At 43.7% G+C, this 25627-nt stretch overlaps 1 protein-coding gene across 1 annotated transcript; it reads right to left on the bottom strand.

The window, feature by feature from the left end:
• Positions 1-1386: 1386 nt before the first annotated feature.
• LOC128106488 (uncharacterized) lies at positions 1387-24818 on the bottom strand. The gene is made up of 5 exons (XM_052732002.1): positions 24776-24818; positions 23968-24273; positions 12384-12403; positions 11630-11861; positions 1387-1553 (listed from the first exon to the last, which is right to left on the bottom strand). The coding sequence occupies exons 1-5, from the start codon at positions 24816-24818 to the stop codon at positions 1387-1389; spliced, it is 768 nt and encodes a 255-aa protein (XP_052587962.1).
• Between the last annotated feature and the right edge of the window lie 809 nt (positions 24819-25627).

Here is a 25627-nt window from a genome sequence, read left to right as displayed (position 1 = left end):
TGGAATTCAGGTGTTTCTGGACTACTCTCACCAAATGTGAGGTTGAACAGTTGGCCTTGTGTACATCCTATTTCACAAATGAGTCTGTTGGATACGCTAAGCCTATAGGCTGAAGATGATGCCCCAACACTGCTGAGACACCTCAGGTGACTGTCCAGGCAGCTGGCTATTTCTGTCAACTCACATTTTTTTGGAAGCCACTTGCGTGCACTTCCTGTTTTTTTTTTTTTCTTTTTTGGGTACTATTATGTCCTTCTTGGGTCTCTGAGGGAGTTGAAGTTCAGATAGTTATAGTTACAGTTATAGTTAAAAATTAGATAGTTATAGTTTTCCTAGTTAAGAAATTCAGAAAAGAAACTCACTAAAGAGGTGTAAGTGTATAAATTTGAAAGATGTTTTAAGATAGTTCTGTTAGTATTATAAGTTAGGATAGAAAGTGAATCAGGTACATTTTGAACTTACCAAAATAGGATAGATAATGGCATTTTATTCTGGGTTTGTCAGATGCAAATGGACTAGACATTGTTTAAGTATTTATTGCTTGTATAAATTGTATATATTTATTGTACTTATTGTATATAGTTTTTTATGTTAGTTATACCTTTGTTACTTTTTTCTTTCTATTAGAATAGGAGGGGGAATATGGTGATATTTTATTTGTGCTGAAATGTGATTTTATTTGAATGTTCATAAATAGTAGCCTGTGGGTCAGAGATAAAAGCAAGCCATTTAACAGAAGACTGGCGGTGATGGCACATGCCCTTAATTCCATCACATGGCAGGCAGAGTCTCTGTGTGTTCAAGGACACAGCCAAGTGGTGATCCAAAACTTTAATATTACTCAGTAAGAACCATAGAGACATGGAGGTCTGCACAGACAGGCAGTGATGAGGAAAACATGTGGTTGGGTTTAAAGCCAATGATTAGGTAGAACAGAAAGGCAATAAAAAGACAAGTCACACAGGACAAAGTTTCTCTCTCAGGTTAAGGACAGCAGCGAGTGGTAAGCTAAAGTCTTTGCAAGCGCTCTGATCTTTTGGGCTTTTAACTCTTCATTTGGCACTGTGTATTTTATTTGATAACACCATTTTGAATTTCATCTACACCCCACTGAAATGACAAGGATGAAGCAAGAGTTTCTTTTGAAATCTTTATTTGATTCCACCTATTACTCTTCACTGGGGAGGCAGAGAAAGAAGCTTACATATACAAAACATAATGATTCCAATGTTGTTAGAGAAAATTCAAGGAATCCACACTGTCTCCTCTTAGGTCCGTGGTGCTCATAAGAAGTTGACCATGGCTGATGAAGGCTGGTGTCTCCAGGGCCAAAGCAGGAAGTAGGTATGGCACAGTGAAATATTTTCCAAGTCTCCCATCAGTGAATCAAGAATCCCCTCTGTACATCATTGGTGGTGGGTTCCCTTGAAGCGCTCCAGAAGGCACAGGGAAGCCATAATCCCAAGGCTGGTACATGGGAGTCGGCCATAGCATTGGAGGTTGAGAGTACATGTGAAGCATGGGGTTATGAACTCCTCCATCATAGAGAGGTCCTGTGGGAAAAGAAACAGAGAGAGAGAGAGAGAGAGAGAGAGAGAGAGAGAGAGAGAGAGAGAGAGAGAGAGAGAGAGAGAGATCTCATAAGCATGGTGCCATGGTTCCCCCTGAATCACCTTCAGTAATTCATTGGCCCCTTGGTCAAAAATCAGCTATGAACAAGTCATAGTTCCATTGCTTGGTGGTGAGAGGGAGTTAGACACAAAGGGAGGCCAGACATTGCTGCTTTGTGCCACAGAGGTCTGTGGAAATGGGACATGCCTACATTCTGTGTTTCCTCATTCACATATCATGAGATTACCAACACTTCCTTGCCAACCAAGGATTGGGCATCCACCCTGCTGGTAATTACAAGGAGTACAATCACTCAGAGAGCTTATGGGTCTTCAGTTTGAGAAAATACATTTTAGAGTAGAAGGGGCTCTCACAGGACACATGGGTCCTGGGAACACTGTCCCGACCTACACTCATAAACACTCCTCCCACACTCCAGGGAGCTATCACAGTCCCCTGAACCTCTGTCTCTACTATGAGAAGGTCAGAGATCTGGAAACACTGAGTACCTCTCCATTCTCACCACAGCTGCTCACATCTGGGCTCTGGCATAAACCTGGGAATCACACAACAAGAAATGCACTGAAAGGTTTTTGGTTTAGCACACAGTTCACTCTGATTACCTGAGGGTCTTCCTTGTCCTTCCTGCTGCCCACTCTGGCCCATTCTGCCTTGCTGGGTGTTTCTCAAGCTTTTGACTTGCTTTGCTTTTCTCTGTCCAGAAATGAATAAATAAGGTATCAACACCATTTTCATGCAACAGCAATCTCTGTCTCTTAGCTGTGTGTGGAATAAGGAACCAGCCTCGTGCAGCGTTAGCAAACAAGGGACCCTTCATCCCTCATCTACAGATGCTGGTCATTCTCACCTAATGGAAAGTTTGGTTGTCATGCTTGACAAGATAAGTCTCCAGTGAGTATCAGAGGTCCCCCTATGGAAGGGACAGATGAGACAAAGAAGGACGTGTCCTGTTACATGACAGTGTAACAACAATTGCTAAAAGGCCTTATTAATAAAATACAAAAACAGGGCTGGATATTGGGTTAAATCTGAAGGATCAGAAAAATAGAAGAGCCACCCATATTCTTACCTCTCCAAAATTCTCAGCCTTAAGAGTGTGAGTTTCTCTTTGCTCTGGCCTTATTATATACCTTTCTCTGCCCTGACATCACTTCCTTGGATTAAAGGCGTGTGTGCTTCCCAATAAAGGCATGAGATCTCAAGTGTTGAGATTAAAGGCTCTCTTCCCAGAATGGCCTTGACCTCAGAGACCCGGATGAGATCCAGAGGGTTTTGTGCCTCCTGAGAGATAGGATTTAGGTTGTGTGCCTCATTGTCTGGACTTTATATCTAATCTAGCTTCTGGCTTTGTTCTCTGATCCCCAGATAAGTTTTATTGTGGTTTACATTATATCACCCCAAGACCTATCCACCCAGACCCAATACTTTTCCATCCTCTGCATAGGACGTGGTTGTTTGACTAGTGGAAATAATAGCAGTTCTTTCCTGAGAGGTGCATGGAGTAGTTCAGGGTCATTTCCATCCACACAGTAAGTTGTGGGCTAGTCTTGGATAAAGCAGAATCGGCCTCAGAAAACTTCACATTCAAAGTAGTAAACTATATTTTTGCCTGCTGTCCTGGTCTGTCCAATGAATACATTACCAACAACTTGCATGGGGCTTGCCATGAGCACAAGATGATTCCTTAATCCTGTGGATTGGAGTATTGTCCAAAAGGCACAATGTCCACCTTCTGAGATTAATTGAAGGACACATTTCCCAGCCAGCCTCCAGAAAACACAGAATGGGTTCCCCGACTCACATACCTTTTCCCTCCTGAGATCTGTCTGGCTCCACAGTGTCACAGAACTGGGGTTCTCTGGGTGTTGGCAGGTCCAACAAAGACTGGAGTGTGGACAACGAGGTTTGCTCACCTCCCTGAAATTCTGGAAGTCTGGGAACCATGTAGAGATCCGAGGCTTTATATATCCCTTGGTTGTGATTGAATCTGGATCATAGGCTGTATCAGCAGTGGATAACACCAAGATTGGAACCCATCTCTGTAGGGTGAGACAGGAGCTTGGCTCATATTTCTCCAACTCCGACTCTATTTAAAATTATCAAAGAGCCGGGTGGTGGTGGCGCACGCCTTTAATCCCAGCACTCGGGAAGCAGAGCCAGGCGGATCTTTGTGAGTTCGAGGCCATCCTGGGCTACCAAGTGAGTTCCAGGAAAAGGCGCAAAGCTACACAGAGAAACCCTGTCTCGAAAACCAAAAAAAAAAAAAAAAAAAAAAAAATTATCAAAGAAACACTACACAAACAAGGTCAACTAACTTCATTTTGGGTTTTGTGACATTGGTTTTTTGTTGTCTCGTGTTTGTTTCTTTGTTTGTTTGTTTCTATTTAGTCCTGGCTTTCCTGGAACTAACTGAAATTTAGACAGTCCATCAGATCTTCACACTGATCAGCCCATGTCTGGATCCCCATCCTGAGTGCTTGCATTAGATATGTGGGCTACCTTGGCTGGTAGATTTCATATTCTAACACATTTGCTACATTTCATATAAACTTTTGGTTTTCTTTCCTTCCTTCTATCCTTCCTTCCTTCCTTCCTTCCTTCCTTCCTTCCTTCCTTCCTTCCTTCCTTTCCTTCCTTCCTTCCTTCCTTCCTTCCTTCCTTCTTTCTTTCTTTCTTTCTTTCTTTCTTTCTTTCTTTCTTTCTTTCTTTCTTTCTTTCTTTCTTTCTTTCTTTTTTAATTTAAAAGGCTGTTTATCACTGGGCAGTGGTGGCACAGGCCTTTAATCCCACCACTCCACAGGCATGAAAAGGTTGATATCTCTGATTTGCAGGCCAGCCTGGTCTACTAAGTGACTGCCAGGATAGGCTCAAAAATGACAGAAAACCTAAAACAGAAAACAAACAAACAGAAAAAAAAAAAAAGAGTTACCGACTGGAGAGATGACTCAGCAGTTAAGAACACTGGTTGTTCTTCCAGAGGTCCTGAGTTCAATTTTTAGAAACCACAGGAGAGCTCACAACCATCTATAATAAGATCTGGCACACTGTTCAGGGCTATAGACATGCATGCAAACAGAGCACAGTATACATAATAAACCAATACTTTTCACATATTTTTTCTTTCATTTTCTATAACAACCAATGTTTCTCTTGTCCCCTACACCTCCTTGCCCCATAGCTTCCCTCATCTGATCCTCAGAGAGGGTAAAGCCCTGGACCGTAGGTTAACAAAATCTGGCATATCGAGGTGAGGCAGAACCAAGTCCCTCCACCACCTGCATCTCTTGTAAACTGTCATTGAAAACCTGAGATTTACAGAATTTTTTGGATCTGTTACTTGGTAACTGGGGATCAACGCTAAAACTGCAGCTTGTTCAAATATTGGAATGTGGACCGTGGCATCTTCTTCAGTAGGAGGCAAAAAGAGAGAAAGGAAGCAATGCAGGAAAGCAGAGGATAGCAGGCAAGCATGGCCTGTGGAAAAGTCAGGAGCAGTGGGGCAGCGGGGCCTTCTAGGATGGAGGCCACACTGCATATGCCAATGCTGGGCCAGGCTTTGAACCCTTCTGTCTCTCAGTTCAGCTCACTACTGCCACAGCCTGAACACCTGAGTCATGGATGCTTCTCCCTCCTATGGAGGCACACAGTTGCTGATCCACCCCAGTGGTTCTCAAACTGTGGGTCAGGACCCCTCTAGAGCTAGAATGATCCCATCACAGGAATGGCCTAAGATTATCAGCAAACACAGATATTGACATTATGATTTAAAACAGCAGGCAATTGCACTTACAAAGTAGCAACTGAAATAATCTAATGGTTGGGTGGTCACCACAACATGAGGAACTGTATTGAAGTCGACAGCATCAGGAGGTTGAGGAACACTGCTCTATCCTGGGGGACAGATGGTTTCCCTGCTGTGTTCACTTTACAGCAAAGGGGACTGAGGGACAACGGGACAGTTACATCCAACAGGGCTTCACATCATCAATATTCAAGGGTAGGGAAAACTTCATTCTGATCTTGGTGGGTTTTGTGAGTTTGAGGTTCTTGAGACAGTATCTCATGGATCCCAGGCTATCATGCAGCCCACCTTCTTCTTGAGGATGATCAAGATCATCTGCCCCTCCTCCCTTGATCTCCCCGTTGCTGGCATTATCCACAAACACATCTCATGACACAATAGAGGACTCACAGACAACAGCAGAGCTGGAGTAGAGAAAGAGACTTTAATATGGACTTTCAACACCACGACAAGAGGAAGTCAACTGCCAGTCACCCATGTGAAGGATCCATGCATCTGTTTCCTTTCTTCTACTTACCAGACTGGGTTGCCAGGCACCCTGGGGATGGGCCTATATCTCATTCAGTAGAATTAGGATGATCTTGAACTCCTGATATGCCTGCCCTTGTTGGTTTGGAATCTCTGCCCATTTACAGGTCCTCAGGTATGCAAAGTCCAATGTGAAGGAGTGGAGATGTGAGCCCCATATCAGGAGAGCCTCCCTGAGTAGCCTGTGTCTATGCAAGCCCTGTCTTTCAGGTGTAGAAGGACGGATCTTTCAAGCAAGCTTTAATACTCTTTTGATAACTGAATGTTACTATGTGTTTTTGTATTAGTCAGTCTTTCTTTCTCTGTCTGTCTGTCTGTCTGTCTCTCTCTCTCTCTCTCTCTCTCTCACTCTCTCTTGTGTGTGTCTGTTTGCGTCTGTCTGTCTGTCTATGTGTCTCACTCTCTCTGTGTCTCTCACACTCTGTTGGTGTGTGAGGGTGTCTTGAGACATGAACTACAATGCATTGTGGCCTGTGGTCCAGCTAATCCAACAATGCCTGCCTATGAATAGAAGGTCTAAGAATGCAAGGGCTGTAGTTCCCTCCCAGGAAATGTCTCAGCTGGTCTTTAGTAGCACCAAACTCTGAAGAGGTAGCCTCTTCTGGAATGGTTCTCAACTTTTGTAATGCTTAAAACTTTCAATAAAATTCCTCATGTTTTGGTGATTCCCAACTATGCAATTATTTTGTTGATACTTCATAACTGTAATTTTGCTAATGTTCTGAATCCTAATGGAAATTTCTGATAATTTAGATGTTAGGAGATCCCTGTAATACAGTTGGTTGTTCTACCCATATAGGGGTCATGACCCCTTGATTGAACCCATTGAACTCATGCCCTAATCCTAGTCTGCCCTAATGAAACATCTGTTCTCCCAAGTCAAAGATCTTCTCTGAAGTGGAACATGCCACACAAAATGATTAAGAAAAAATCCCTCACAGTTGTGGCCACCCATTTTCAAGTTCTAGCTAATTGTGGTAGTAGTCAAGTTGAATACTAAGAACACCCATCATGAGTCCACACCTATCTAACTGACACACTTCTGTATCACCTTATGTCATGTATAATTACCAAATGAGATAACCAAGTGAAAATGACTCCTAGAGTGAGTGTAATTGTATGATATGACTATGACCTGTAGAAGGAAAATAGTGATATGACAATCCAGTGTTGAAAGGCAAAGGCATTATATATATAACCTGGTCAATATTACATCTAACATGATATAACTATCTTTCTTTCAATGAGAAACACGTTCCAAACTTAGAATAAGTGACATTGTCACTTACATTTGAGAAACTTTGATATTCTCTTACTTGATGTCGGTCACTGCAACACACAGCTAAGTCTCCAGCTCCCAATGTTTTTCTTTGCATTCTGGGGAGTCTGAGGCTCTGAAAAATTAACCATGAGTGCTACAACATGAGGGCTAGAGAATGGATACAGTGTTGAGCTGCTGTTTATGGAAGCAGGGATTCCCCTTGTAGTAGAGGAGACACAATGCCAGGACTCTGATGAAGATAGAGGGTAGAGGCCATGTCTGAGTCACCCAGGAATGAACCAGCACCACTACCACATCCTCTGCCATACTATCCTTATGAGTCCCACTGAAATGACAAGGAGGAGGCAGGAGTTCCTTTAGAGACCTTTATTTGATTTCACTTTATTTTTCCTTATTTAGAAGTTAGAGAAAGAAGCTTACACATGTGCCTGAAAGTTTTTCTGGGTCCCACCTGGTCCACAGCCACTCAGACCCAAGTAAACACACAGAGACTTGTATTACTTATAACTACTTGGCCATTAGCTCAGGCTAACTCAGGAAGTTGAGGAACACTGTTCTTATCCTGTGGGATGGAAAGTTTCCCTACTGTGTTCACTTTAAAGCAAAAGGAACTGAGAGACAACAGGACAGTTATCCAACAGGGAGCCACAGCATTAATATTCAAGGGTAGGCTAAACCCCATTCTGACCCGTGTTTTCAATCAGTTTACTTACATTTTTGGAGCCGAAATCTGGGATAGACCCCCTTGGTGTCTGTGCTCTCCCCTTGTGGTCTGAGCCATACTAGGAGTTTATCCCTTATCTCCAGTCCATCTACAAAAGACCAAACTTCCAGCTCAGTAATCACTCAGATTTCCATCTAACAGTGGCAATTAGGTGAGTTGCCCTCTTAGTCAGTGTAAACATTCCCTGCATCTGAGGAAGTAACCAGTTATTGTCCAGCACTTCTCTAGAGTTCTTGGAAGCAGAAGAACCCCAAGCCATGGTCTTTAAGGCTACGGCTAGCCTTATTCACCTGACCACACCCTCACATCCTCAGAGCTGCAATCATGCAGTTTTAAGCATCCCTCACAGTGCTCTCCCATCTTCCCAAAATAGGAGCCATAAAACCTATCTTTTTCAGCCCTTTCTTCTGAATGGCTGGTTTGTGGTCAGTACTCCCTGGGTCAGGAGACAACCATGACTACAGGATGCAGGGACTATTTCCCTCAGCTCTCATCCATGGGAACCCTGCATTACAGAGACAGTATCACATGTATTGCAGGTTATCATGCAGCCCATTTTCTACTCAAAGATGAGCATGAACTTGGGCTCCTGCTCCCTTTATCTCCCATTGCTGGGATTATCCATACACTCATGCCATAACATAATAGAGGGCTCATATATAAGAGCAGAGCTGGAGTAGAAAAAGAGACTTTAATATGACTTTCAACACCAGGCCAAAAGAAATTCAATTGACAGGCATGGGTTTGAAGGATACATGCATCTGTTGCTTTCCTTCTACTCAGGAGACAGGTTGCCGGGTACCCTGAGGATGGCCTACAACTCTTTAAGTAGAATAGGATGATCTTGAATTGCTGATATGTCTGCCCTCAGTGGTTTGGGATCTCTGCATATTTACAGGTTCTGCAGGTATGCAAAGTCCCATGTGAAAAAGTTAAGATGTGAGCCCCATATTAGGAGACCCTCCCTGAGTAGCCAGTGTCCATGGAAGCCCTATCTTTTAGGTTAGAATCCCAGGTCTTCCAAGCAAGCTTTAATGTACTTTTGATAGCTGAATATAGTTATGTGTTTTATATTAGTCAGTGTCTCTTCCCACCCTCTATATTTCTCTCTCTCTCTCTCTCTCTCTCTCTCTCTCTCTCTCTCTCTCTCTCTCTCTGTCTCTGTCTTTCTCTGTCTCAGTTGGTCTTCAGTATTTGCCAAAATACAAATGAGTTACCCTCTAAAGGAGAGGTTCTCAAGTTCCCTAATTTTTGAACCTTTTAATAAAATTCCTCATGTTGTGGTGATCCCCAACCATACAATTATTTTGATGCTATGTCATAACTACACTTTTTCTAATGTTCTGAATCCTAATGTAAATGTCTGATGATTGAGATGTTTTAGGAGATCCCTGCAATACAGTTGGTTGTTTCACCCATAAAAGGGGTTATGACAAACTGATTGTGAACCTCTGCCCTAACGACAATCTACCCTAATGAAAGGTCTGTTTTCCCACCTCAAAGATCTAGCTCAGATGTGGAACATGCCACACAAAAGGATCAAGCAAAAATATCTGACAAGTGTGACCACCCACATTGGGGTTCTAGCTAATCATAGATGTAGTCAAGTTGAATACTAAGAATACCATCATGAGTTCAACGTTTTCCAACTGGAAACTCATTCATATCACCTTTTTCATGCTTACTTCACACTTATAACAATAATGAAGTCACAATGACCCCTAGAGTGAGTGTAATTGTGTGTTATGATTATCACTTGTAGATGGAAAATAGTGATATGTCTATCCAAACTTGAAAGGCAATGGCATTATATACTTAACCTGGTCAAAATTACATCTAACATGATGTAACTGTCCCTCCTTCAATTGAAACACATTATGAATGTACTATAGGTGGTGATGTTCCTTGTCCAGCCTTCTTTCATATCTGAAACTTATATTGGAGAAACTTTAATATTCCCTTATATGGTGTTCCATCACTGCCCCACACAGTTATGACTCAAGCAGCCAATGGTCTCTATTGCATTCTGGATAATCTGAGGTTCTGAAACACTGACCATGATGGCAAAAACAAGAGAGCTAGAGAATAAATACATTTTTGAGCTGTTGTCTATGGAAGGAGGTGTTCCCCTTGTAGTAGAGGAGACTCAATGCCTGGAGTCAGATGAAGATAGAGGGTATAGACAAAGTACCAGTCACCCAGGAATGAACCTCCACTCCGACCACATCCGCTGCCCCACTATACTTATGAGCTCCACTGAAAAGACAAGGAGGAGGCAGAAGTTTCTTTAGAAACTTTTATTTGATTCCACTTATTTGTCTTCACTGAGGAGTCAGAGAAAGAAGATTAAATACACAGTCAAATGTCTTCCAGGTCTCCCATCTTGGAATCTGTGAAACCCCCACTGAACATCATTGGTGGTGAGTTCCCTTGAAGCTCTCCAAAAGGCACAGGGAACCACTAATCCCAAGGCTGGTACACAAAAGTCAGCCATGTCACTGGAGGATGAGAGTACATGTGAAGCTGGGTTTTACCAGCTTCATCATAGAGAGGTCCTGTGGTAGAAGAAACAGAGAGAGAGAGAAAGAGAGAGAGAGAGAGAGAGAGAGAGAGAGAGAGAGAGAGAGAGAGAGAGAGAGAGACCATAAGCATGATTCCCTGGTTTCCCTGAAACACCTTCAATAATTAATTGGCCCCTTGGTCAAAAATCAGCTGTGAACAACTCATAGTTCCATTACTTGGGGTTAAAGAGGGAGTTAGACACACAGAGAGGCCAGACATTGCTGCTTTGTACCATGGAGGTCTGTGGGATGGGGGCTTGCCTACATTCTGTGCTCAGGAGATCAGGCCAGCTGATGCCACCCTCTTAAGATGATTAACTACAATGAATTGTGGCCTGTGGTCCAGCTAATCCAAAATGGCTGCCTATGTACAGAAGGTCTAAGGATCCAGTATCTGTTGATCACTCAAGAGAATTGTCTCTGCTGGTCTTCAGTAACTGCCAAAATCTAAATGACATAGCCTCTAATGGAGTGGTTCTCAACTTCCCTAATGCTCGGACATTTAAATAAAATTCTTCATGTTGTGGTGATCCCCAATCTTACAATAATTTTGTTGCTACTTTATAACTATACTTTGGCTAATTTTCTGAATCCTAACATAAACATCCAATAATTGAGATGTTTTTGGAGATCCCTGAAATACAGTTGGTTGTTCAACCCATAAGAGGGGTCTTGAAACAGAGATTATGAACCCTTGTCCTAATCCCAGTATGCCCTAATGAAACATCTGTTTTCTCACCTGAAAGATCTACCTCAGAAGTGGAACATACCCCCAAACTGATTATGTGAAAATCCCTCACAATTGTGACCAATTACTTTGCTATTCTAGCTAATTGTGGATCATAAGCATGGTGCCCTGGTTCCCCCTGAATCACCTTCAGTAATTAATTGGCCCCTTGGTCGAAAACCAGCAATGAACAAGTCATAGTTCCATTGCTTGGGTGTGAGAGGGAGTTAGACACACAGAGAGGCCAGACATTGCTTCTTTGTGCCACAGAAGCCTGTGGGAATGGGGATTGTCTACATTCTGTGATCATGAAGAAAGGCCAGCTGATGCCACCCTCTGGAGGGCCTCAGAGGCCTCTGCAGAAGGGACTAACCTGGGAAGGGGCTCCATTCTTTTCTGTGACCAAGGATCCTGTAGAAGTCCTCTGAATAAGGAGAAATCAAGGCTTTGATCCCTGCTCTGTCATTAGATAGGCACAAGTGCAAGGTCTTTAGATTGAGCATCAGTTGCAAGCAGTAAAGCCAGGTCTTCCTCAGGACTCCCTGGTAGAGTCTCTTGCCAATAGACCTGACCTTCTTCAGCATCTTGCCTGGGTGGCTCACTTCCTATTCCCAAAGCAAGATCCTGATTTCACAGTCATTCCACGGCCTACGAGAAGGAATGCAAGGGACAGAGGGATGGGATCAGTACATTTCCCAGCATGCACATGTACATCTGAACTTTTCCTGGGGATTCTTCCTGCACCCTGATCAACCACAGTGCCCTCTAAACTTTTGCTGGGAACTCTTCCTGCTCACTGATCAACCACAGGGCCCTCATTCACATATCATAAGATTACCAACACTTGCTTGCCAGACAAGGATTGGGCATCCACCCTTCCGGTAATTATAAGGAGTACACTTACTGGGAGAGCATAGGTGTCTTCAGTTTTAAAAAATACATGTCAGAATCAAAGGGGCTCTCACAGGACAAGTGGGACCTGAGAACGCTGTCCCCACCTAAACTCATAACCACCCCTCACACACTCCAGGGAGCTTGTCACAGTCCCTGAACCTCTGTCTCTACTGTGAGAAGGTCAGAGATCTGGATCAACTGAGGACCCCTCTATCCTCACCAGAGCTGCTCACATCTGGGGTCTGCCGTAATCCTGGCAATCAAAGATCGAGAAATGTGCAGTAGAAGGTTTTTGGTTTAGCACACATTTCACTCTGATTACTTGAGGGTCTTCCTTTGCTTTCCTGCTGCCCACTCTGGTCCATTCTGGGTGTTTCTCAAACTTTTGACTTGGTTTGTTTTTCTTTGTCCAGAAATGAATAAATAAGTTATCAACACCATTTTCATGCAACAGCAATCTCTGTCTCTTAGCTGTGTGTGGATTAAGAAACCAGCCTCGTGCAGCTTTAGCAAACAATGGACCCTTCACTCCTCAACTACAGATGCTGGTCATTCTCACCTCATGGGATGCTTGGTTGTCAAGCTTGGCCAGGGAAAGCCTCCAGCGAGTATCAGAGATGCCTCTGTGGAAGGGACAGATGAGACACAGAAAGACCTGTCCTCGGAGATGACGGTGTAACACCAATTGCTAAAAGGTCTTATTAATGAAAAACAAAACAGGCCAAATAATGGGATAAATCTGAAGGATCAAGGAAACAGAAGAGCCCGCTATTGTTCTTACCTCTACAAAATCCTCAGCCCTAAGAGTGTGAGTTTCTGTTTGTTCAGCCCTTATATACTTTTCTCTGCCCTGACATCACTTCCTGGGATTAACAGTGTGTGTGCTTCCCAAGCAAAGGCATGAGATCTCAGGTGTTGAGATTAAAGGTTCTCTGCCCAGAGTGGCCTTGAAACCAGAGACCCAGATGAGATCCAGAGGGTTCTGTGCCTCTCCAGTAATAGGATTAAGGGTGTGAGCCATAAATTGTCTGGCTGTAGCATGAATCTTAAAAGTTCTTATTAATAAAATAAAACCCGAGGCCAGTTATTGGAGTCAATGTTCTTAGATCAGAGAGACAAAACAAGCCAAAGCTACCTCACCTCACCGGATCCTCAGCTGGTCTTGTCTCCTCAGACTGGAGGCCTCTGAGTCCTCATCCAGAATGGGTCTCAGCTGAATTGCTGCTAGAAGCCTGAATGCTTAACCAGCCAAATGCTTCTAGTTTCTGGTCCTCATGCCTTATATACCTTTCTGCTTTCTACCACCACTCCCTGGGATTAAATGCTTGCATCTGGGATTAAAGGCGTGATGAGTCACCATGCCTGTCTGTATCCTTGAACACATGGATTTCTGCCTCTGGAATGCTAGGATTAAAGGCGTGTGCTACCACTGCCTATCCTTTATGTTTAATATTGTGGCTGCTCTGTCTCTGACCCCAGATAAGTTTATTAGCATGCACAATATTTGGGGGAATACAATACCACATCTGGCCTTTATGGATAATCTAGCTTCTGGCTTTGTTCTCAGATTGGGGTGTGCAATATGTCACCCCAACACCTCACACACTCTCTCCAGCTCTCATCCATTCTCTCCAAACTCCTTTCTGTTACCCTACTGCTAAAAGTCCATCTTAAACTCTCCTAATACACCCCAGCTGTGCTTCAAAGAACTTAAAAATATCAGACGAAATATAACACCCAATACTTTTCCATGTCCTGCATAGGACGTGGTTATATGGCTGGTGGAAATAATAGGAGTTCTTTCCGGAGAGGTATGGTGGTATTTTATTTATGCTGAATTGTGATTTTATTTGTATGTGAATAAAGGAAAGTGCCATGGGGTCAAAGCTAATAACAAGCCATTTAGCAGAAGACTGGCAGTGGTAGCACATGCCCTTAATCCTGATCACATGACAGGCAGATCTCGGTGTGTTCAAGGACACCAGCAGCAGGGAAATATATGCCTTTAATCTCAATACCAACCATAGAGACCTGGAGGTCTGTATAGACAGGCAGTGGAGAGGAGGTCATGTGGTTGGGTGTAGAACCAATGAGAAGACAGAACAGAAAGTAAAAAAAAAAAGACACACAGGAAGTAGGCCTCTTTCTCAGGGGAAGGACAACAGCAGCAGCTTAGGGTAAGAAGGCGGTCTTGGTCTTAGCTCTTGGCTGCTGCTCTGACCTCTTGGGTTTTTAACTCTGCATTTGGATCTGTGTTTCTTATTTAATAAAATCATTCAGAATTACATCTACAGAGAGGTTCATGGAGTATTTCAGGGACATTCCTGTCTACACAGTAGGTTGTGGGCTAGTCTTGGATAAAGCAGAACCAGCCTCAGCAAACTTCATGTTCAAGGTAGTAAACCCTATTTTTGCCTGCTGTCTTGGTCTGTCTGTGAACCCATTACCAAGACCATCCATGGGGCTTGCCGTAGTACAAGATGATTCCATAATCAAGAGGACTAGATAATTGTCCTACAAGCACAATGTCCATCTACTGAGATGAATTTTAGGAGATCCCTGTAATACAGTTGGTTGTTCCACCCATAAAAGGAGTCGTGAACCCTTGCCCTAATCCCAGTCTGCCCTAATAAAACATCTGTTTTCCCACTTCAAAGATCTGGCTCAGAAGTGGAACATGACACACATAATGATTAAGCAAAAGCACCTCACAAGTGTGCCCACCTACTTTGGGAATCTAGCTAGTTGTGGATGTAGTCAAGTTGAATACTAAGAATACTTATCAGGACCCTGTGAAGGAGAAGTGGATGAGATCCACGTGAGTGGACTGCAGGGAGGGGGGGCATATGGAAGAAGATGAGGAGTCGGGGATGAGAACATGGGGAAATGGGAGGGTCAAGCTGGAACAGGGACAGAGTGGGAGGGCAGGGAGGAAGATACCATGATACATGAGGACATCATGGGAATAGGAAGAGGCAGGGTGCTGGGGAGGCTCTCAGGAATCCACAAGGTTGACCCTACCTTGGTCTGCTGGCAGTGGTCCAGAGGGTACCTAGACCAGTTGACTCTGGTGACCAGACTAGCAAATAACCTAGCTGTTATCATAGAGCCTTTATCCAGTGACTGATGGGGACAGATACAGAGATCCATGGCCAGGCACCAGGCTGAGCTCTGAGAATCCAATTGATGAGAGAGAGGAGAGATACTGCAGGTGAGGGGTATCAAGATCGTGATGGGATAACATGCAGAGATGATTGGCCACACTAGTGGAAGCCCATGAAGTGTGGACTGGTCGCTGTGGAACACCCATGGGACTGGACTAGGCCCTCTGGATATGGAAGACGGTTGTTTGGCTCGAACTGTTTGGGGGGCACCCAGGCAGGGAGATTGGGATCTGTCCCTGGTCTATGGGTAGGCTTCTGGAATCCGGTGTCTGTGGTGTGACTCCTTGCTTGCACAGCCTTAGTGCAGTGGGAAGGGGCTTGGACCTGCCTACGCCTAGTGTGCTGGGCTTTGCTGACTCCCAATGGGAGACCTCGATTTGGGGGATATGGGGATGTGGGGTGGCTTTGGAAATAGGGCTGAGGGTGGGAGGAGGGAGGAGAAGGGTGTGTGGATAGCATGTAGAATGAGTAGAAGGTTTCTTAATAAAGAAAGAAAAAAAGAATAATCATCAGGAGATTACACCTATTCAACTGGACACATTTTCATATCACCTTATGTCATACTTATTTCATAAAAGTAACAAGATCCAAGTCACTATGACCCCTAGAGTGAGTGTATCTGTATGATATGACTATTACCTGTAGCTGTAAAATAGTGATATGACTATCCAGCGTTGAAAGGCAATGGCATTATATGTTTAACCAGGTCAATATTACAGCTACCATGAAGTAACTATCCCTCATTCAAACAGAAACATGTTCTAAACTTAGAATAGGTGGTGATGTTGTCTGGCCTTCTTTCATATCTGAAACTTACATTTGAGAAACTCTGATATTCTCTTTTTTTTTAGGTTTTTTTTTTTTATTTTGCAATACAATTCAGTTCTACATATCAGCCACGGATTCCCTTGTTCTCCCCCCTCCTGTCCCCCTCACCTTCTCCCCAGCCCCCCCCCCCCATTCCCATCTCCTCCAGGGCAAAGCCTTCCCCACAGACTGAGATCAACGTGGTAGACTCAGTCCAGGTAGGTCCAGTCCCCTCCTCCCAGGCCGAGCCAAGCAATCCTGCATAGGCCCCAGGTTTCAAACAGCCAACTCATGCAATGAGCACAGGACCCGGTCCCACTGCCTGGATGCCTCCCAAACAGATCAAGCCAATCAACTGTCTCACCCATTCAGAGGGCCTGATCCAGTGGGGACCCCTCAGCCATTGGTTCATAGTTCATGTGTTTCCATTCATTTGACTATTTGTCCCTGTGCTTTATCCAACCTTGGTCTCAACAATTCTCGCTCATATAAACCCTCCTCATTCTCGCTAATTGGACTCCCAGAGATCCACCCAGGGCCTAGTCATGGATCTCTGCATCCAGATCCTTCAGTAGTTGGATGAGGTTTCTAGCACAACAATTAGGGTGTTTGGCCATCCCATCACCAGAGTAGGTCAGTTCGGGCTGTCTCTCGACCACTGCCAGCAGTCTGTTGTGTGGGTATCTTTGTGGATTTCTGTGGGCCTCTCTAGCACTTTGCTTCTTCCTATTCTCATGTGGTCTTCATTTACCATGGTCTCCTATTCCTTGTTCTCCCTCTCTGTTGTTGATCCAGCTGGGATCTCCCGCTCCCCCAAGCTCTCTTTCCTTCGACCCTCGCCTTTCACTACCCCCATTCATGTCCAGGCTGTTCATGTAGATCTCATTCCATTTCTCTGTCATTGGGTGATCCCCGTGTCTTTCTTGGGGTCCTGTTTTCCAGGTAGACTCCATGGTGATGTGAGTAGCAGACAAGTCATCCTTGTTCCACATCTAGTATCCTGCTATGAGTGAGTACATACCATGTTTGTCTTTCTGAGTCTGGGTTACCTCACTCAGGATGATTTTTTCTAGATCCATCCATTTGTCTGCAAACCTCATGATGTCATTGTTTTTCTCTGCTGAGTAGTATTCCATTGTGTATATGTACCACATTTTGTTTATCCATTCTTCAATTGAAGGGCATCTAGGTTGTTTCCATGTTCTGGCTATTACAAACAATGCTGATATGAACATAGCTGAACAAGTGCTCTTATGGTGTGGTTGAGCATTCCTTGGGTATATGCCCAAGAGTGGTATAGCTGGATCTTGGGGGAGATGGATTCCCAATTTTCTAAGAAAGCGCCATATTGATTTCCAAAGTGGTTGTACAAGCTTGCATTCCCACCAGCAGTAGAGGAGAGTTCCCCTAGCTCCACATCCTCTCCAGCATAAGGTGTCTTCAGTGTTTTTGATCTTAGCCACTCTGACAGGCATAAGGTGGTATCTCAGAGTTGTTTTGATTTGCATTTCCCTGATGATTAGGGATGTTGAGCAATTCCTTAAATGTCTTTCAGCCATTTGGGTTTCCTCTGTTGAGAATTCTCTGTTTAGTTCTATAGCCCATTTCTTAATTGGACTGTTGGGCATTTTGATGTCTAATTTCTTGAGTTCCTTATATATTCTGGATATCAGTCCTCTGTCAGATGTGGGGTTGGTGAAGACCTTTTCCCATTCTGTAGGCTGTCGCTTTGCCTTGTTGACTGTATCCTTTGCTCTACAAAAGCTTCTCAGTTTCAAGAGGTCCCATTGATTGATTGTTTGTCTCAGAGTCTGTGCTACTGGTGTTCTATTTAGGAAGTGGTCTCCTATGCCAATGCATTCAAGACTACTTCCTACTTTCTCTTCTAGCAGGTTCAAAGTAGCTGGATTTATGTTGAGGTCCTTGATCCACTTGGACTTAAGTTTTGTGCATGGTGATAGATATGGATCTATTTGCAGCCTTCTACATGTTGATATCCAGTTTTGCCAGCACCATTTGTTGAAGATGCTTTCTTTTTTCCATTGTGCACTTTTGGCTTCTTTGTCAAAAATTATATGTTCATAGGTGTGCGGATTAATGTCAGGGTCTTCAATTTGATTCCATTGGTCCACATGTTGGTTTTTATGCCAGTACCAAGCTGTTTTTATTACTGTAGCTCTATAGTAGAGCTTGAAGTCAGGGATCGTGATGCCTCCAGAGGTTGTGTTATTGTACAGGATTCCTTTGGCTATCCTGGGTTTTTTGTTTTTCCATATGAAGTTGAGTATTATTCTTTCCAGGTCTGTGAAGAATTGTGTTGGTATTTTGATGGGAATTGCATTGAATCTGTAGATTGCTTTTGGTAAGTTTGCCATTTTTACTATGTTAGTCCTGCCTATCCATGAGCATGGGAGATCTTTCCATTTTCTGACATCTTCTTCAATTTCTTTTTTCAGGGACTTAAAGTTCTTGTCATATAGGTCCTTCACTTGCTTGGTTAGTGTTACCCCAAGGTATTTTATGTCATTTGTGGCTATAGTAAAGGGTGATGTATCTCTGATTTCCTTCTCCACTTCTTTGTCCATTGTATATAGGAGGGCTACTGATTTTTTTGAGTTGATCTTGTATCCTGCTATGTTGCTGAAGGTGTTTATAAGCTGTATCAGTTTCTTGGTGGAATCTTTGGGGTCGCTCAAGTATACTATCATGTCATCTGCAAATAGGGAAAGCTTGACTTCTTCCTTTCCAATTTGTATCCCCTTAATCTCCTTATGTTGTCTTATTGCTCTGGCTAGAACTTCAAGTACTATATTGAATAAGTATGGGGAGAACGGACAGCCTTGCCTCGTTCCTGATTTTAGTGGAATTGCTTTGAGTTTCTCTCCATTTAATTTGATGTTGGCTGTTGGCTTGCTGTAAATTGCCTTTATTATGTTTAGGTATGTTCCCTGTATTCCTGATCGCTCCAAGACCTTTATCATGAAGGGGTGTTGGATTTTGTCAAATGCCTTTTCTGCATCCAGTGAGATGATCATGTGGTTTTTTTCTTTGAGTTTGTTTATATGGTGTATTACATTGATGGACTTTCGTATGTTGAACCACCCTTGCATCCCTGGAATGAATCCTACTTGATCATGGTGGATAATTGTTTTGATGTGTTCTTGGAGTCTGTTTGCCAGTATTTTATTGAGTATTTTTGCATCAATGTTCATGAGGGAGATCGGTCTGTAGTTCTCTTTCTTTGTTGTATCCTTGTTTGGTTTAGGGATCAGGGTAATTGTAGCCTCGTAGAAGGAGTTTGGTAATGTTCCTTCTGTTTCTATTGTGTGGAACAATTTAGAGAGTATTGGTATTAACTCTTCTTTGAAGATCTGGTAGAATTCTGCGCTGAAACCATCTGGTCCTGGGCTTTTTTTGGTTGGGAGACTTTTAATGACTGTTTCTATTTCGTTAGGGGTTATTGGACTATTTAAATAGTTTATCTGGTCTTGATTTAACTTAGGTATGTGGCACCTATCCAGAGAGTTATCCATTTCTTTTAGGTTTTCCAGTTTTGTGGAATAGAGGTTTTTGAAGTATGACCTGATGATTCTCTGGATTTCCTCAATGTCTGTTGTTATGTCCCCCTTTTCGTTTCTGATTTTGTTGATTTGGATGCTCTCTCTCTGTCTTTTGGTTAGTTTGGATGAGGGCTTGTCTATCTTGTTGATTTTCTCAAAGAACCAACTCTTTGTTTCTTTAATTTTTTGTATTTTTCCTGGGAGACTTTGCTTCTTCTTGTTCTAGAGCTTTCATGTGTGCTGTTAAGTCACTAGTGTGAGATTTCTCCAACTTATTTATGTGGGCATTTAGTGCTATGAATTTCCCTCTTAGTACTGCTTTCATAGTGTCCCATAGGTTTGGATATGTGGTGTCTTCATTTTCATTGATCTCTAGGAAGTCTTTAATTTCTTTCTTTATTTCTTCCTTAACCCATTGGTGATTCAGTTGGGTATTATTCAGTTTCCATGAGATTGTAGGTTTTCTGTAGTTTTTGTTGTTGTTGAAATCCAACTTTAGACCATGGTGGTCTGATAGAACACAGGAGGTTATTCCAATTGTTTTGTATCTGTTTAGATTTGTTTTGTGGCCAAGTATGTGGTCGATTTTAGAGAAGGTTCCATGGGGTGCTGAGAAGAAGGTATATTCTTTTTTGTTAGGATGGAATGTTCTGTAGATATCGATTAAGTCCATTTGAGTCATGACATCAGTTAAGTCCTTTATTTCTCTGTTAAGTTTCAATTTGGGAGATCTGTCCAGTGGTGAAAGTGAGGTGTTGAGGTCTCCCACTATTAATGTGTGGGGTTTTATATGTGATTTAAGCTTTAGTAATGTTTCTTTTACATATTTGGGTGCCCTTGTGTTTGGGGCATAAATGTTCAGAATTGAGACTTCATCTTGGTGGATCTTTCCTGTGACGAGTATGTAATGCCCTTCTTGATCTCTTTTGATTGATTTTAGTTTGAAGTCTATTTTGCTGGATATCAGGATGGCTACACCTGCTTGTTTCTTAAGACCGTTTGATTGGAAAGTCTTTTCCCAGCCTTTTATTTTTAGGTAGTGTCTATCTTTGAATTTGAGATGTGTTTCTTATATGCAGCAGAAAGATGGGTCCTGCTTTCGTATCCATTCTGTAAGCCTATGTCTTTTTATAGGTGAATTAAGTCCATTGATATTGAGGGAAATTAATGACCAGTGATTGTTCATTCCTGTTATTTTTTGGTGGTGATGTGTGTGTACTTCTATACGTTGAGGCTTACTGCTGTGGCTTTATCTGTTGCCTGTGTTTTCAAGGGTGTACCTGACTTCCTTAGGTTGGAATTTTCCTTCTAGTGCTTTCTGTAGGGCTGGGTTTGTGGATAAGTATTGTTTAAATCTGGCTTTGTCATGGAATGTCTTGTTCACTCCATCTATGGTGATTGAAAGTTTTGCTGGGTATATTAGTCTAGGCTGACATCCATGGTCTCTTAGTGTCTGCATTACATCTGTCCAGATCCTTCTGGCTTTCAAAGTCTCCATTGAGAAATCGGGTGTTATTCTGATGGGTTTGCCTTTATATGTCACTTGGCCTTTTTCCTTTGCTGCTCTTAATATTCTTTCTTTATTCTGTACGTTTAGTTGTTTAATTATTATGTGGCGAGGGGACTTTTTTTGGGGGGTCTAGTCTGTTTGGTGTTCTATAAGCTTCTTGTATCTTCATAGGCATTTCCTTCTTTAAGTTGGGAAAGTTTTCTTCTATGATCTTGTTGAATATATTTTCTGTGCCCTTGAGTTGGTATTCTTCTCCTTCTTTGACCCCTATTATTCATAGGTTTGGTCTTTTCATGGTGTCCCAAATTTCTTGGACATTTTGGTTCATGACTTTGTTGGCTTTAGTGTTTTCTTTGACTGATGAATCTATTTCTTCTACTGTATCTTCAACGCTAGAGATCCTCTCTTCCATCTCTTGCATTCTGTTGATTATACTTATATCTGAAGTTCCCAATCGTTTACTCAGCTTTTATATTTCCAGCATTCCCTCTGTTTGTGTCTTTCTCATTTTTTCTATTTCCCTTTTCAGGTCTTGGACTGTTTCCTTCATTTGTTTCATTGATTTTTCTTGATTTTCTCTCAGTACTTTATTGTTTTCTTCCAGGACTTTATTGATTTCTTCTAATTTGTTTGCCCTTTCCTCTAGTTGTTTACAGCGTTCTTCACATTTTTTTGTCTTTTCCTCTACACAAGCCTCTAGCTTCTTCATGATGTCATTCATGAGGCTGTTTTCTTCTGCTTCTTCCAATTTCTGATGTTCAGGTCTAGGTGTTGGAGGAGGGCTAGGTCCTGGTGATGCTGTATTGCTATTCATTTTGTTGTATATGTTTCTGCCTTGACGTCTGCCCATCTCCTTGTGGTTCGTTCTTGGCCTTATCCGCACACTAGGTTCAGACAGAGCTGACAGATTCAGGAAGTCTCTCTCTCTTGTCCAGATGGAAGCTCTCTTGTCCAAATTGGAAGTCCGGGGCAGGATGGGAGCTCTTCTCTCTCTTTCCTCTCTCTCTCTCTCTCTCTCTCTCTCTCTCTCTCTCTCTCTCTCTCTCTCTCTCTCTCTCTCTCTCCCCCCTCTCTCTCTCTCTCTCTCTCTCTCTCTCCGTCTCTCTCTCTCTCTCTCTCTCTCTCTCTCCTCTCTCTCTCTCTCTCTCTCTCTCTCTCTCTCTCTCTCTCTCTCTCCTGTGCTCCAAAAGGGAAGTCCAGGGCAAGATGGGAGCTGGGGGGCCGGTCTCTAAGTCTCAGGAAGAGGCTTGGGGCTTGGGCAGATGGGCGTGGGGGCAGGGCGTGGAGACTGCAGGGTCTGCCAGGGGTCTTGGAGGAGGGGATCCTTCCTGGTGTGGCTAGAAGGGAACCTGCCCGGTAGCCAGAACCTGGGGCTAAGTTGGGCAGGTCTTCCCCGGAGTGGCTGGTGCCCAGGGATGGGGTCCGGGGCAAGCTAGGGCACCACTCACCTGTGCTCCAAAAGGGAAGTCCAGGGCAAGATGGGAGCTGGGGGCCGGCCTCTAAGTCTCAGGAAGAGACTTGGGGCTTGGGCTGATGGGTGTGGGGGGCAGGGCGTGGAGACTGCAGGGTCTGCCAGGGGTCTTGGAGAAGGGGATCCTTCCCGGTGGGGCTAAAAGGGAACCTGCCCGGTGGCCAGATCCTGGGGCCAAGTTGGGCAGGTCTTTCCCGGAGTGGCTGGTGCCCAGGGATGGGGGTCCGGGGCCGATATTCTCTTACTTGAGGTTGCATCACTGCAACACACAGCTACGTCTCTAGCTCCCAATGGTTTCCATTGCATTCTGGGGATTCTGAGGCTCTGAAACACTGTCCATAGGTTCTACAACACAAGGGCTAGAGAATAGATACAGTGTTGAGCTGCTGTTTATGGAAGCAGGGGTTCCCCTTGTAGTCGAGGAGACACAATACCAGGAGTTGATGAAGATAGAGGGTAGAGGCCAAGTCCCAGTTACCCCGGAATGAACCTCAACCACTACCACATCACCTGCCCAACTACTCCTATGGGCCCCACTGAAATGACAAGGATGAGGCAAGAGTTTCTTATGAAACTTTTATTTGATTCCACTTACTACTCTTCACTAGGGAGACAGAGAAAGAAGTTTACATATACAAAACATAATGATTGCAATGTTGTCAGAGAAAATTCAAGGAATCTACATTGTTGCCTCTTAGGCTGGAGGTGCTCATAAGAAGTTGACCATGGCTGATGAAGGCTGGTTTCTTCAGGGCCAAAACAGGAAGTAGGTGTGGCACAGTCAAATGTTTTCAAGTCTCCCATCAGGAAATCAAGACTGCCCACTGTACATCATTGTTGGTGGGTTCCCAGGAAGCTCTCCAGAAGGCACAGGGAAGCCATAATCCCAAGGCTGGTACATGGGAGTCGACCATACCATTAGAGGTTGAGAATACATGTGAAGGTATGGATTACCAGCTTCATCATATTGAGGTCCTGTGGGAGAAGAAAGAGAGAGAGAGAGAGAGAGAGAGAGAGAGAGAGAGAGAGAGAGAGAGAGAGAGAGATGATAAACATGGTATCCTGATTCTCCCTGAATCACCTTCAGTAATTAATTAGCCCCTTGGTCAAAATCAACTATGAACAAGTCATAGTTCCATTGCTTGGGTGTGAGAGGGAGTTAGACACACAGAGAGACCAGACATTGCTGCTTTGTGCCACAGAGGCCTGTGGGACAGGGGCTTGCCTATATTCTGTGCCCATGAAGAAAGGCCAGCTGAGACCACCCTCTATAGAGCCTCAGAGGTCTCGGCAGAAGGGACTAACCTGGGAAGGGGCTCCACTCTTGTCTGTGACCAAGGATCCTGTAGAGGTTCTCCGAGTACGGAGAAAACAAGGGTTCGACCCCTGCTCTCTCGTGAGAGAGCCTCCAGTGCAAGGTCTTTAGATCAGTCATCAGTTGCAAACAGTCGTGCCAGGTCTTCCTCAGGCCCCTACAATAGAGTCGCTGTCGAATACTCCTGACTTTTTTACAAGTTCTTTTCCCTTTCTGGCCCACTTCCAGTTCAACCACTTCCCAATCCACTAGGAAGATACTTAATTCATACTCACTCCACCGCCAATGGGAAGGACCTACAAAGGACAGAGGAATGGGTCACAACATTTACCAGCATGCACATGCATATCTAACCTTTTCCTGGGGACTCTTCCTGCACACTGATCAGCCCCAGTGCCCTCATTCATGTATCATGAGATTACCAACACTTGCTTGCCGGCCAAGGATCAGGCATCCACCCTGACCTTAATTACAAGGAGTCCACTCACTGGGAGAGCAAAGGTGTCTTCAGTTTTAGAACATACATTTCAGAATAGAAGGGGCTCTCACAGGACAAGTGGGACCTGGGAATGCTGTCTTGACCTAAACTCATAACCACCCCTCCCACACTCCAGGGAACTTATCACAGGCCCTGAACCTCTGTCTCTACTGTGAGAAGGTCAGAGATTTGGAACCACTGAGTACCTCTCTATCCTCACAACTGCTGCTCACATCTGGGGTCTTCCATAATCTCAGGAATCACAGATCAAGAAATGCAGTAGAAGGTTTTTGGTTTAGCACACATTTCTCTCTGATTACCTGAGGGGCTTCCTTGTCTTTCCTGCTGCCCACTCTGGTCCATTCTGCCTTCTTGGGTGTTTCTCAAACTTTTGACTTGGTTTGCTTTTCTCTGTCAAAAAATGAATAAATGAGTTATCAACACTGTTTTCATGCAACAGGAATAGCTGTGTGTGGATTAAGGAAGCAGCCTCGTGCAGCATTAGAAAACAATGGACCCTTCATTCCTCATCTACAGATGCTGGTCATTCTCACCTCATGGAAAGCTTGGTTGTCAAGCTTGGCCAGGGAAAGCCTCTAGTGAGTATCAGAGGTGCCCCTGTGGAAGGAACAGATGAGACACAGAAGGACCTGTCCTGGGAGATGACGGTGTAACATCAATTGCTAAAAGGTCTTATCAATACCAAAAAAAAAAAAAATGGGGGGTGAATATTGGGGTAAATCTGAAGCATCAAGGAAACAGCAGAGTCAGCCATTGTTCTTACCTCTACAAAATCCTCAGCCTTAAGAGTGTGAGTTTCTCTTTGCTCTGGCCTTATTATATACCTTTCTCTGCCCTGACATCACTTCCTGGGACTAAAGGCGTGTGTGCTTCCCAAGCAAAGGCATGAGATCTCAAGTGTTGAGATTAAAGGCTCTCTTCCCAGAGTGGCCTTGACCTCAGAGACTCGGATGAGCTCCAGAGGGTTCTGTGCCTCTCCCATGATAGCATTAAGGGTGTGTGCCATATTTTCTGGCTTTTTTGTTTAATCTAGTGTCCTCCTTTGTTCTCTGGTCCCCAGATAAGTTTGATTGGGGCTAACACTATATCACCCCTAGACCTCACACACTCTCTCCAGCTCTCACCCATTCTCTCCAAACTCCTCTCTCTTA

The sequence above is a fragment of the Peromyscus californicus genome, unplaced genomic scaffold (genome assembly GCF_007827085.1).
Source record: "Peromyscus californicus insignis strain IS unplaced genomic scaffold, ASM782708v3 Scaffold_12__1_contigs__length_115047231, whole genome shotgun sequence".
In the NCBI taxonomy this organism is placed as follows: Eukaryota; Metazoa; Chordata; class Mammalia; order Rodentia; family Cricetidae; genus Peromyscus; species Peromyscus californicus.
Note: the sequence above shows the minus strand (reverse complement) of the source record. Positions and strands in the feature narration are given on the sequence as shown.

Excerpts from the sequence above, each read along its gene's own strand:
- LOC128106488 (XM_052732002.1), bottom strand. The coding sequence starts at position 24,818 with ATGGACCAGAGTGGGCAGCAGGAAAGACAAGGAAGCCCCTCAG. Across the intron at positions 24,274-24,775 it reads AAGACAAGGAAGCCCCTCAG|GTCCTTCCCATTGGCGGTGG; the intron begins GTAATCAGAGAG and ends TGTCCTTTGTAG. Across the intron at positions 12,404-23,967 it reads AGAGTGGAGCCCCTTCCCAG|GATTACGGCAGACCCCAGAT; the intron begins GTTAGTCCCTTC and ends TTTGATTGCCAG.